Source organism: Sus scrofa, chromosome 2 (genome assembly GCF_054392235.1).
Source record: "Sus scrofa isolate SSC_HxYL_T2T_F1_AM1 chromosome 2, Sscrofa_HxYL_maternal_Yorkshire_Landrace_v2.0, whole genome shotgun sequence".
Taxonomy (NCBI): Eukaryota; Metazoa; Chordata; class Mammalia; order Artiodactyla; family Suidae; genus Sus; species Sus scrofa.
In genome coordinates this window covers 60479113-60492424 of record NC_139384.1, presented here as the reverse complement: position 1 = coordinate 60492424, position 13312 = coordinate 60479113, and the positions used below count along the sequence as shown (strand labels likewise).

Below are 13312 nucleotides of genomic sequence, written 5' to 3'. Positions count from 1 at the left end.
TACTCTGCTTGGTAGTAGTATTGCCCCTACTGTCAAAGCTTTTGAGATACATTTTAAGTGAGAGTTATTTTTCTAAAACACCCTTTATTAAGTTAAGCAAGAACACTTTTATATATTATTGTAAGAAGTTTATGGCATAAATTGATGCTCAATGTTATCAAAATTTTTTCCAGATTTACAAAGTTCATTGAATTGAACCATTTTAGTGTGTACTCATTTAGATAATCATCTTTTTTGCACTCAATCTCTTTTTTTAGCTCTTTCAATCTATTTTTTATTTTATAATGATTTTTATTTTTTCCATTATACTTGGTTTACAGTGTTCTGTCAATTTTCTGCTGTACAGCAAGGTGACCCAGTTATATATACATGTATACCTTCTTTTTCCTCACATTATCATGCTCCATCATAAGTGATTAGATATAGTTCCCAGAGCTATACAGCAGGATCTCGGTGCTTATCCGTTCCAAAGACAGTAGTTTGCATCTATTAACCTCAAATTCCCAGTCTATCCCATTCCCTCCCCCTCCCCTTCCCCCTTGGCAACCACAAGTCTGTTCTCCATGTCCATGATTTTCTTTTCTGTGGAAAGGTTCATGTGTGCCATATATTAGATTCCAGATGTAATTGAAATCATATGGTATTTGTCTTTCTTTCTGACTGATTTCACTCAGTATGAGAGTCTCTAGTTCCATCCATGTTGCTGCAAATGGCATTATGCTGTTCTTTTTTATGGATGAGTAGTATTCCACTGTGTATACATACCACATCTTCATAATCCAATCATCTGTCAGTGGACATTTGGGTTGTTTCCATGTCTTGGCTATTGTGAATAGTGCTTCCGTGAACATGCGGGTGAATGTGTCTTTTTCAAGGAAAGTTTTGTCCAGATATATGCCCAAGAGTGGGATTGCTGGGTCATGTGGTAATTCTATGCATAGTTTTCTAAGGTACCTCCATGTTGTTTCCCATAGTGGTTGTACCAATTTACACTCCCACCAACAGTGCAGGAGGGTTCCCTTTCCCCCACACCCTCTCCAGCACTTGTTATTTGTGGACTTATTAATGATGGCCATTCTGACTGGCGTGAGGTGGTAGCTCACAGTAGTTTTGATTTGCATTTCTTTAATGATCAGTGATGTTGAGCATTTTTTCATGTGCTTGTTGGCCAGCATTCAATCTCTTAATATAAGTTTTATATTGATTAATATCACCATTTAAATTATGCATGCAATCCTGTTTATACTCTTGATGGATTGCTGAATTTAACATAAATGCTAACATTTTATTATTTGGGCCTTAAAATCCATAATAGATGGGCCCATAATTTCATTCTCCTTGCCTTTTTTTGTGCAATTTTGGTATTGATGTTATATTCTGTACATGAAAAGCATTATGAAGTGTATCTTCCTTTACTCATGAGCAAAGAATAATAGCTGTCCAGGATATTTTTTATTGTACACCAGGGAACTACATGGCTGAGATGACTATTCATATTGCTTCTATTGATTTAAAAGCCATAGAATTGTTTGAGTCTGTTTCTGTTTTGTAGATAGGTTCATTTGTGCCATATTTTAGATTCCACATGTATGTGATACAGAACATGATGGAAGATAGTATGAGAAAAAGAATGTATATATATATATATGTATATATATGCACACATACATATATATATGACTGGGTCACTATGCTATATAGCAGAAATTGACAACTGTAAATCAACTATACTCTAATAAAAAATTCCAAAAAAAAGAAAAGTCATAGAATTATTTTAGTTTCTATTACTTCTTCTGTCAGTTTTCATACAGTTAACTGATATAGCCAAATTTAACAACTTCTCAGTTTTATTACCTTAAAGTATTCTGTAATATTCTCTGAAAACCACATTTTAAAATAATATGTGGAAGCAACTGGGGTATCTATACATACACACAAATAATGCTATAGCACACTCCCAGTTATTTGTCCCCACCTGGAAGTTAATGTGGGATGGCAGCCCTCTCTTACATGGCATTAAGACTTTATTCACAAAAAGAAAAATAACCTCATTTCTAGACTCTCTGTATCCCAGCCATGAGGCAAAGACACTCAATAACAATTTTTAAAATACAATAAATAAATCCTGCTTTGCTGGTAAGAGACTGCTGCTACAGTAACCCCCGGTGAGCAATTCATACTTATGGGACAGAATCGAATTTTCCTTTCCATTCCTAAATTCACAAATTTAAACCCAAGGGGAATTCTGACACTGAACTTCAAAACTAGTCAACTGCAAAATCATATTTGCTTTAAATGATCACCCTAAATATCACAGCTGAATATCTACAAGGCATGCTTTCTCTCCTCCCTTTATAAGGGCACGACAACAAAATATGGCCCTACTTTTTGCTACATACAGATATCAGACAGCTTCTACATCTATGAAAAGTAAGGGCCTCCCAGAAACCAAGCATGAAGCATAACTCTCCCAGACTTCAGACAATATTACAAAGCTACACTAATCAAGACAGTGTGGTACTGGTAGCAAAACAGACATATAGACCAACGGAACAGAATAGAGTACCCAGAAATAAACCCAGACACCTACGGTCAATTAATCTTTGACAAAGGAGGCAAGAATATAAAATGGGAAAAATACAGTCTTTTCAGTAAGTAATGTTGGGAAAACTGAAGAATTGCATGTAAATCAATGAAACTAGAACACATTCTCACACAACGTGCACAAAAATAAATTCAAAATGGCTTAAAGACTTGGAGTTCCCTTTGTAGCTCAGTGGTTAGTGAATCCAACTAGGAACCATGAGGATGTGGGTTCGATCCCTGGCCTCAATCAGTAGGTTAAGGATCCAGTGTTGCTGTGAGCTGTGGTGTAGGTTGCAGACGCAGCTCAGATCTGGCATTGCTGTGGCTCTGCTATAGGCCAGTGGCTACAGCTTTGAGTAGACCTCTAGCCTGGGAAGCTGCATATGCCATGGGTGCGGCCCTAGAGAAGAAAGACAAAAAGACCTCACATTTGATCCTCCAAAGTTCACTGTTGAGATAAATCCAAGAACAACTGTGCATCCAACTTTTCCTCTAATACGGATTCAATGAAATTGAAATATCTCTTGCTGACCTAGAACCAGCAGGAGGTGCTGAATGAGGGCACGAGGTAGCTGTGAGGGCACATAATGGGAGGAACATCACACATGCTCAGGTTTATCTCACACCCCAAGCCTCAGGTAGAGCCAGGGTCCCAAACCAAGGAGCAACATGAAAGTTCTGGGCAGGTGACAGAGTGGCTGATTGGATAAAATCAGGGTTAGGGTTAGGGTTAGGGTAAAAAAAGCAAAAACCTTCAATATGCTGCCTACAAGAAACTCACCTTAGGACAAATGACACATATAGATTGAAAGTGAGGGGGTCAGAAAAAATATTTCATTCCAGTGGACATGACAAGAAATCAGGAGTTGGAATACTCATATCAGACAAAATAGACTTTAAAATGAAGGCCATAAAGAAAGACAAAGAAGGACACTATTTAATGATTAAAGGATCCATTCAAGAAGATGTTATTACTATTGTCAACATATATGCCCCAAATATAAAAGCACTCAGATACATACAACAAATATTAACAGACATAAAGGGAGAAATTGATGGGAATACAATCATAGTAGGAGACTTTAACACCCCACTCATATCAATGGACAGATCCTCTAGAGAGAAAACCAATAAAGCAACAGAGATCCTAAAGGAAACAATAGGAAAGTTAGACTTAATTGACATCTTCAGGACACTACATCCAAAAAAAATCAGAATACACACTCTTCTCAAGTGTGCATGGAAAATTCTCAAGAATTGATCACATACTGGGGCACAAAGCTAACCTTAACAAATTTAGGAGCATAGAAATTATTTCAAGTATCTTCTCTGACCACAATGGTATGAAACTAGAAATCAACCAGAGGCAAAGAAATGAGAAAAAAAACCTACTACATGGAGACTAAACAATATGCTACTAAAAAACCAATGGGTCAGTGAGGAAATCAAGAAGGAAATTAAAAAATACCTCGAGACAAATGATAATGAAGACACAACCACTCAAAATCTATGGGATGCCATGAAAGCAGTGCTCAGAGGAAAATTCATAGCGATACAGGCCTTCCTCAAAAAAGAAGAAAGATCTCAAATTGACAACTTAACCCAACACATAAATGAATTAGAAAAAGAAGAACAAAAAAGACCTAAAGTCAGCAGAAGGAAGGAAATTATAAAAATCAAAGAGGAAATCAATAAAATAGAGATTCAAAAAACAATAGAGAAAATTAATAAAACCAAGAGCTGTTTCTTTGAAAAGCTAAACAAAATTGACAAATCCCTGGCTAGACTCACTAAGAAGAGGAGAGAAAGAATCCAAGTAGAAATGAAAAAGGAGAAATAACAAGAGGCACTGAAGAAATACAAAAAAAAAAAAAAAAAAAAAGTAAGAGAATACTATGAACAACTATATGCCAACAAATTTGACAATCTGGAAGAAATGGACAACATTCTAGAGACTTACAGCCTCCCAAAACTGAATCAAGAAGAAATAGACCAACTGAACAGACCGATCACTAGAAATGAAATTGAAAACTTCATAAAAAATACTCTCTACAAACAAAAGCCCAGGACCAGATGGCTTCACAGGTGAATTCTACCAAACATACAAACAGGATCTGGTGCCCATCTTCCTTAAACTTTTTCAAAAGGTTGAAGAAGAAGGAACACTCCCAAAGACATTCTATGATGCCACCATCACCCTCATTCCAAAATCAAATACACCACCAAAAAAGAAAACTATCAGCCAATATCTTTGATGAATATAGACACAAAAATTCGCAACAAAATTTTAGCCAACTGAATCCAACGACTTATCAAAAAGATCCTACACCACGACCAGGTGGGGTTCATCCCAGGTTCATAAGGATGGATCTACATATGCAAATCAATCAACATTAACAAAAGAAAAGTCAAAAACTACATGATCATCTCAATAGATGCAGACAACATCCGTTCATGATAAAAATTCTCACCAAAGTGGGTATAGAGGGAATATTCCTTAACATAATCAAAGCCATTTATGACAAACCCACAGCAAATATAATACTCAATGGAGAAAAAATGAAAGCCATTTCACTCAAATCAGGAACAAGACAGAGATGCCCACTCTCATCACTGCTATTCAACATAGTTTTGGAAGTCCTAGCCACAGCAATCAGACAAACAAAAGAAATAAAAGGCATCCACATAGGAAGAGAAGAGATAAATCTCTCACTGTGTGCAGATGACATGATACTATACATAGAAAACCCTAAGGACTCAACCCAAAAACTACTCAAACTGATCAACAAATTCAGAAAAGTAGCAGGATATAAGATTAACATTCATAAATGTCGCATTTCTGTTTACTAACAATGAAATATTAGAAAAGGAATACAAAAATATGATACCTTTTAAAATTGCATCCTGAAAAATCAAAAACTGGGACTACACCTGACCAAGGAGGTAAAGTACTTATATACTGAGAACTATTAATCAAGGAATAATCAAGGAAAGGCTATTAATCAAGGAAATTAAAGATGTAAAGAAATGGAAAGATATCCCATGTTCCTAGGTTGGAAAAATTAATATTGTAAAAATGGCCATACTACCCAAAGCAATCTACAGATTCAATGCCATCCCTATCAAATTACCCATGACATTTTTCACAGAACTAGAACAAACAATCCAAACATTTATATGGAACCACAAAAGACCAAGAATTGCCAAAGCAATCCTGAGAAACAAAAACCAAGCTGGAGGCATAAGTCTCCCAGACTTCAAGCAATATTACAAAGCCACAGTCATCAAAACAGTGTGGTATTGGTACCAAAACAGACAGACAGACCAATGGAGCAGAATAGAGAGCCCAGAAATAAACCCTGACACCTATAGTCAATTAATCTTTGACAAAGGAGGCAAGAACATAAAATGGGAAAAAGAAAGTCTATTCGGCAAGCATTGCTGGGAAACCTGGACAGCTCCATGCAAAGCAATGAAACTAGAACACACCCTCACACCATGCACAAAAATAAACTCAAAATGACTGAAAGACCTAAACATAAAACAAGACACCATCAAACTCCTGGAAGAGAACATAGGTAAAACATTCTCTGACATCATCCTCATGAATATCTTAGGTCATTTTCCCAAGGCAACAGAAATAAGAGAAAAAATAAACCCATGGGACCTAATCAAACTGAAAAGCTTTTGCACAACAAAGGAAACCAAAAAGAAAACAAAAAGATGGCTTACAGAATGGGAGAAAATATTTTCAAACAATGCAACAGACAAGGGCTTAATCTCTAAAATATACAAACAATTTATACAACTCAACAGCAAAAAAGCCAACAACCCAATGGGAAAATGGGCAAAAGACCTGAATAGACTGTTTTCCAAGGAAGATATACAGATGGCCAACAAGCTCATGAAAAAATGCTCAACATCCCTGATGATTAGAGAAATGCAAATCAAAACTACTGTGAGCTACCACCTCACACCAGTCAGAATGGCCATCATTAATAAGTCCACAAATAACAAGTGCTGGAGGGGTTGTGGAGAAAAGGGACCCCTCCTTCACTGTTGGTGGGAATGTAAGCTGGTACAGCCACTATGGAGAACAGTATGGTGGTACCTTAGGAATCTATATATAGAACTACCACATGACCCAGCAATCCCACTCTTGGGCATATATCTGGACAAAACTTTCCTTGAAAAAGACACATTCACCCGCATGTTCACGGAAGCACTATTCACAATAGCCAAGACATGGAAACAACCCAAATGTCCACTGACAGATGATTGGATTATGAAGATGTGGTATGTATACACAGTGGAATACTACTCAGCCGTAAAAAAGAACAGCATAATGCCATTTGCAGCAACATGGATGGAACTAGAGACTCTCATACTGAGTGAAATCAGTCAGAAAAAGAAAGACAAATACTATATGTTATCACTTATAACTGGAATCTCTTATACAGCACAAATGAACTTTTCCACAGAAAATAAAATCATGGACTTGGAGAATGGACTTGTGGCTGCCAGGGTCAGAGGGAGGGAGTGGGAGGGATTGGGAGCTTGGGATTAACAGATGCAAAGTATTGATCTCGGAATGGATTTACAAGGAGATCCCGCTGTGTAGCATTGAGAGCTATCTAGATACATACATCACAACACCACAATGGGAGGAAAAAATATGTATACATGTATGTGTAACTTGGTCCCCATGTTGTAGAGCAGGAAAAAATAAATTAAAAAAAAAGAAATGGGGAACTCTGTCTAGTCATTTATGATGGAACACATAGTGTGAAAAAAAAGAATGTATACATGTATGTGTAACTGGGTCACCATGCTGTACAGTCGATATATATATATATAGAAAGTTCTGGGCAGGTGCTAAGAGAGAGGAACATAGCCTTACTGTTTGAAACAGATGGACAGAAATGACTCCTCACCTTTCCAGACACACACTGCCCATCCACCCCACACCCCAGGCCCCAAAATGAGTATCGAGACAGGATATGGAAGATTGGGAGCATGAAGAGAAAAAGTCTAAAGTTAAGTACAAAAGAGTGTGTTGAGGTCAGAAGCCAGCCCCATTATCAACTCCTAATGGGAGAACTTAGTATCATCCCCAAGAACTGACCTGTGACATCCAGGTGGAAGGAGACCTTCTGACCCCCAGCCTCGCAGCTGTACTCCCCAGCATCTGCCTTGCCCACTTGCTGCACCACCAGCCTCCGGTTGCAGCCCTTGGCCTCCACACGCACTTTTGAGCTCGAACTCAGCTTCTTCCCATCCTTGTACCAAGTCACCTCCGTCTGGGCCTGGGCCACCTCACAGCTCAGCGTGGCACTGGCCCCTGCCATGGCTTGCACTTCACTGCAGGCCAGCTGTTCCTTGGCAAACACCACTGAGGGCTCTGGGGACAGAGAGGGATACAAGGGGTCAAAGACACCATCTCAGGAGTTCCCACTGTGCCACAGTGGGTTAAGGACCCAGCATTGTCACAGCTCTGACGTAGATCCCAGCTGAATCTCAGATTCCATCCCTAGCCCAGAAACTTTCACATGCCATATGTGCAGCCAAAAAAAAGAAAATGATATTATCTCAGGCAAGAAGGTAGCACTAGGGAAAGAAGACCTGGATGGGGAAGTGGGAGTCGGTACTGGAGACTCTACAGATTCTGGACTAGCTGTGGGGCCTGCAGAAGCTCCCCTGCATTTCTCGGCAACAAGTAACACAATTTATACACTCTCCCTCAGATCCATGTGGGAGGTTCCAAGAGGGGACTTTGGGAAGGACTTCTGCAATGCTCATGGAATCTGCAGGATCCTGAGGCCTGTGTTCCTCGACCCCCAGAGATGATGCCACTGTCTCTTCCATGAGGTGATGCAGGGAAATTTTCACCTTTCTGCTTCATTGTCTGAGTAATCATGAAGCTGAGCATCTTTCCCAATATTATTGAGATCGCCATTATTGTTTGTTCAACCTAGTGAACTTAGTCAACTCTTACTGACTTACTAATAATAGGGTCTTTTTTTCCCTCTATTCATTTTAAGGTTCTCTGTATATATATTCAAACACTAGAGAAAGACATCTATGGACCTTTTATGTACATTCTCACAGGTGAGACTCACATTTTCACTCTCGGGGAGTCATCTGATGCAATCAACGTTTTTATTTTTTTAACTTACACAAATATGTTTATAAATTGTGTCTAGGGAATGTGTCCTATGTAAAAAATCTTTCCTTACTTTAAGTCTTCAAAAGATCTATGTCATTAGCCGAGGATTTTGTGGTTTTAGCTTTCACACCATGGTTTCAGAGACATTGGGAGTGGACTTTCCCATTTGGTCAGAATTACTAGGATAATTTGATTTTTTCCATAAGGTTAAGTGATCCAAGCACTCTTTATAAGAACATCCTCCCTCCACTTCTCACAGAGACACCATGGAAACACATGGTAATGGGGGTGTGTGAACAACAGTCCTTTTATGCAAGTATCTGCTTCTGAGATCCTTACTCTATTTCTCTGATCTCATAACTAACTATCCCTGCATTGACATTTCCTTGTCTTAATTACTCTAGATTTAACATAATTTTTAATATCTGGTATAACAAATGCTCCCACTTGGCTTTTCATCAAGAAAAAAGCATGTTGGTTCTCCCTTGCTTGTAGAATCTGCTTGTTGGTTTTAAATTCCACTGACAACTCAAAAAAAATTCTCTTCAGTTTTGATTATTAATAAATACCTCAGATTTTTTTCATGTATTTCTATCCATCTATTTCAACTTCTTGACTCTCAAGATTTAATAATTTCCTACACACACAGCCTCCTAGCAACTTTTATTAAGAAAAAAAAACAGAATTAGAAACATCAACAAAAGACAAAAAAAAAAAAAAAACAGAAACATGATACTTCTGATGCTACTGTAACTCTTTTACAATTTCATTGGCCAAGCTTTTCTTGTCAGCCTGCTTTCTACTTTCTTTTTTTCATGGTTATCCTACTCAAGAATCTGACTCAGTAGGGATTCAAAGAAAGGGAAAGAAAGCCCATGCTCCTGGATTGGAATAATTATATTGTAAAAATGGTCCAACTACCCAAAATGATCCACAGATTTAATGTGATCTGTATCAAATAACCCAAAATATTTTTCACAGAACTAGAACAAACAATCCAAAAATTTATATGGAACCATAAAAGACCTAGAATTGCCAAAGCAATCTTGAGGAAAAATAAACCATGAGGCATAACTCTCCCAGACTTCAGACAATATTACAAAGCTACACTAATCAAGACAATGTGGTACTGGTACCAAAACAGACAGACAGACCAATGGAACAGAATAGAGAACCCAGAAATAAATCCAGACACCTATGGTCAATTAATCTTTGACAAAGGAGGCAAGAATATAAAATGGGAAAAAGACAGTCTTTTCAGCATGTGGTGCTGGGAAAACTGTACAGCCGCATGTAAATCAATGAAACTAGAACACACCCTCACACAATGTGCACAAAAATAAGCTCAAAATGGCTTAAAGACAATAAGAAAATACTCCTAGAAGAGAACATAGGCAAAACATTCTCTGACATCAACCTTACAAATGTTTTCTCGGTCAGTCTCCCAAGGCAATAGAAATAAAAACAAAAATAAAGGAATGGGACCTAATCAAACTGATAAGCTTTTGCACAGCAAAGGAAACCACAAAAAAAAAAAAACTAAGGAATGGGAGAAAATAGTTTCAAATGATGCAACTGACAAGGGCTTAATCTCCAAAATATACAAACAACTTAAACAACTCAACAGCAAAAAAACCAACAACCCAATTGAAAAATGGGCAAAAGACCTAAATAGACATTTCTTCAGATAAGACATACTGATGGCCAATAGGCACATGAAAACATGCTTAACATCACTAATTATCAGAGAGATGCAAATCAAAACTACAATGAGGTACCACCTCACACTGGTCAGAATGGCTATCATTAATAAGTTCACAAATAACAATTGCTGGAGAGGGTGTGGAGAAAAGGGAACCTTTCTACACTGTTGGTGTAAATGTAAATTGATACAACCTCTGTGTAAAACAGTATGGAGGTACCTTAGAAAACTAAACATAGGACTACCACATGATTCAGCAGTCTCACTTCTGGACATGTATCTGGAAAAACTACAATATAAAAGACACATGCACCTGTATGTTCATAGCAGCACTGTTCACAATAGCCAAGACATGGAAACAACCTAAATGTGCATCAACAGATGGATGGATGAAGATGTAGTACATATACACAATGGAATACTATGAAATAATGACACTTGCAGCAACATGGATGCAACTAGAGATTCTCTTATTAAGTGAACTAAGTCATAAAAAGAAAGACAAGTACCATATGATATCACTTATACATGGAATCTAAAATATGGCACAAATGAACCTATCTACAAAAACAGAAACAGACTCACAGATGTGGAAAACATACTTGTGGATGCCAAGGGGAAGGGCAGAGTCAGATGGACTGGGAGTTTGAGGTTAGTAAATACAAACTATTACATTTAGAATGGATAAGCAGGTCCTACTGTATAGCACAGGGAACTGTGTCCACTCTCTTGAGAGAACATGATGGGGAAAGATATGAGAAAAAGAATGTGTGTGTGTGTGTGTGTGTGTGTGTGTGTGTGTGTAACTAGATCAATTTGTAATACAGCAGAAAATGGCACAACATTGTAAATCAACTATAACTAAAAATACAAAAAAGAAAAAATATTAGTCTAATAATTTATCTCTGGGATTTTTGGGGTAGATATTCACATCATCAGCAAAATCCATCTTTAGTTTTTCAAAATTCTTTATGGTTTATTTTATTCACCTTCTTACTCCACGTGGTAGTCAGAATAGCCTACTGTCAAAGCTTTGAAGGTACATCTTAAGTATGAGTTGTTTTTCTGCAAAGCCTTCTATTAAGTTCAATAAGAACAATTTTATACATTAATTAAAGAATTTGGAGTTCCCGTCGTGGCACAACGGAAACGAATCTGACTAGGAACCATGAGGTTGTGGGTTCAATCCCTAGCCTCACTCAGTGGGTTAAGGATCTGGCATTTCCATGAGCTGTGGTATAGGTAGCAGACACGGCTCGGATCTGGCATCACTGTGGCTCTGGCATAGGCCTGCAACAACAACTCCGATTAGACCCCTAGTCTGGGAACCTCCATATGCCATGGGTGCAGCCCTAAAAGGACAAAAGACAAAAAAAAAAAAAAAAAGAATTTTAGGAGTTCCCATCGTGGCTCAGTGGTTAACAAATCTGACTAGGAACCATGAGGTTTCGGGTTTGATCCCTGGCCTCGAAGTGGGTTAAGGATCCGGCATTGCTGTGAGCTGCAGTGTAGGTCGCAGACATGGCTCAGATCCTATGTTGCTGTGGCTCTGGCATAGGCTGGTGGTTACAGCTCCACTTGGACCCGTAGCCTGGAAACCTCCATATGCTGCGGGTGTGGCCCTAGAAAAGACAAGAAGACAAAAAAAAAAAAGAATTTTATAGCATAGATTAATGCTCAATTTTATAAATTTTTTTCAAGATGATGTTCAGTTAACTTGATCATTTTAGTCTGTACTCACTGAGATAATCACATATTTTTTTGCATTCAGTCTCAATATGATTAAGCTTTATATTGATTAATATTGCCATTTAAACCACACATGCAATCCTGGACTATGACTTTCATTACACTGTTTTATACTCTTGATGTATTGCTGAATTCATGTTGCTAACATTTTACTATTTTGGCCTTAATATCCACAGTAGACTGTTCTGTAATAACATTCTCCCTGTTTTTTTGTGCGATTTTGGTATCAATGCTATATTCTGTATATGAGGAGAATTATGAAATGTACCTCCTTTTACCTTTTCTAGGGCCATTTCCATGATCATGGAATAATAGTTTCCCAGGACATTTTTTATCGTGTACTAGAAAAGTACTTGGCTGAGAAGACTTTTCATTATTGCTTCTATTGATTTAAAAGTAATAGAGTATTCTGAGTTTCTATAACTTCTTGATTAGTTTTCATATAGTTTACTGGTATGGTCAAATTTAATAACACTTCAATTTTATGAACTTAAAGTATTCTAATATTCTCCTATAACGACATTTTAAAAGAATATGTGTGATATTTGGGGTGTCTATACATACACACTAATCATGCTATAGCACACTCCCAAACAGTTATTTGTTGATACTTAGAAGTTAATGCTGGATGGGATCCCTCTCTTATATGGCATTAAGACCTTCAAAACACATCCATTCAAAATCTATGGGATGCCACAAAAGCAGTGCTTGGAGGGAAGTTCATAGCAATACAAACATTCCTCAAAAAAGAAGAGAAATCTCAAATTAACAACTTAACCCACCATCTAAATGAAGTAGAAAAAGAAGAACAAAAAAAAAATCTAGTCAGCAGAAGGAAGGAAATAATAAAGATCAGAGAGGAAATCAATAAAATAGAGATTCAAAAAACAATAGAAAAAAATCAATAAAACCAAGAGCTGGTTCTTTGAAAGGCTAAACAAAATTGACAAACCTCTGTCCAGATTCACGAAGAAGAGGAGAGAAAGAACCAAATAAACAAAATAAATGAAAAAGGAGAAATCTTAACAGATAATGCAGAAATACAAAAAAACATAAGAGAATACTATGAACAATTATGTCAACAAACTTGACAACCTAGAAGAAATGGA

General features: G+C 37.4%; 1 protein-coding gene across 50 annotated transcripts in view; it reads right to left on the bottom strand.

Annotated features, from left to right (window-relative positions):
• Positions 1-13312, bottom strand: part of OBSCN (obscurin, cytoskeletal calmodulin and titin-interacting RhoGEF) — a 217031-nt gene that overhangs the window by 146032 nt on the left and 57687 nt on the right. For all 50 annotated transcript variants that reach the window (XM_085012099.1, XM_085012100.1, XM_085012105.1 and 47 more), the window contains exon 13: positions 7712-7987. In XM_085012099.1, the coding sequence (XP_084868225.1) occupies positions 7712-7987 (276 nt within the window). The remainder of the gene's footprint in view (positions 1-7711; positions 7988-13312) is intronic.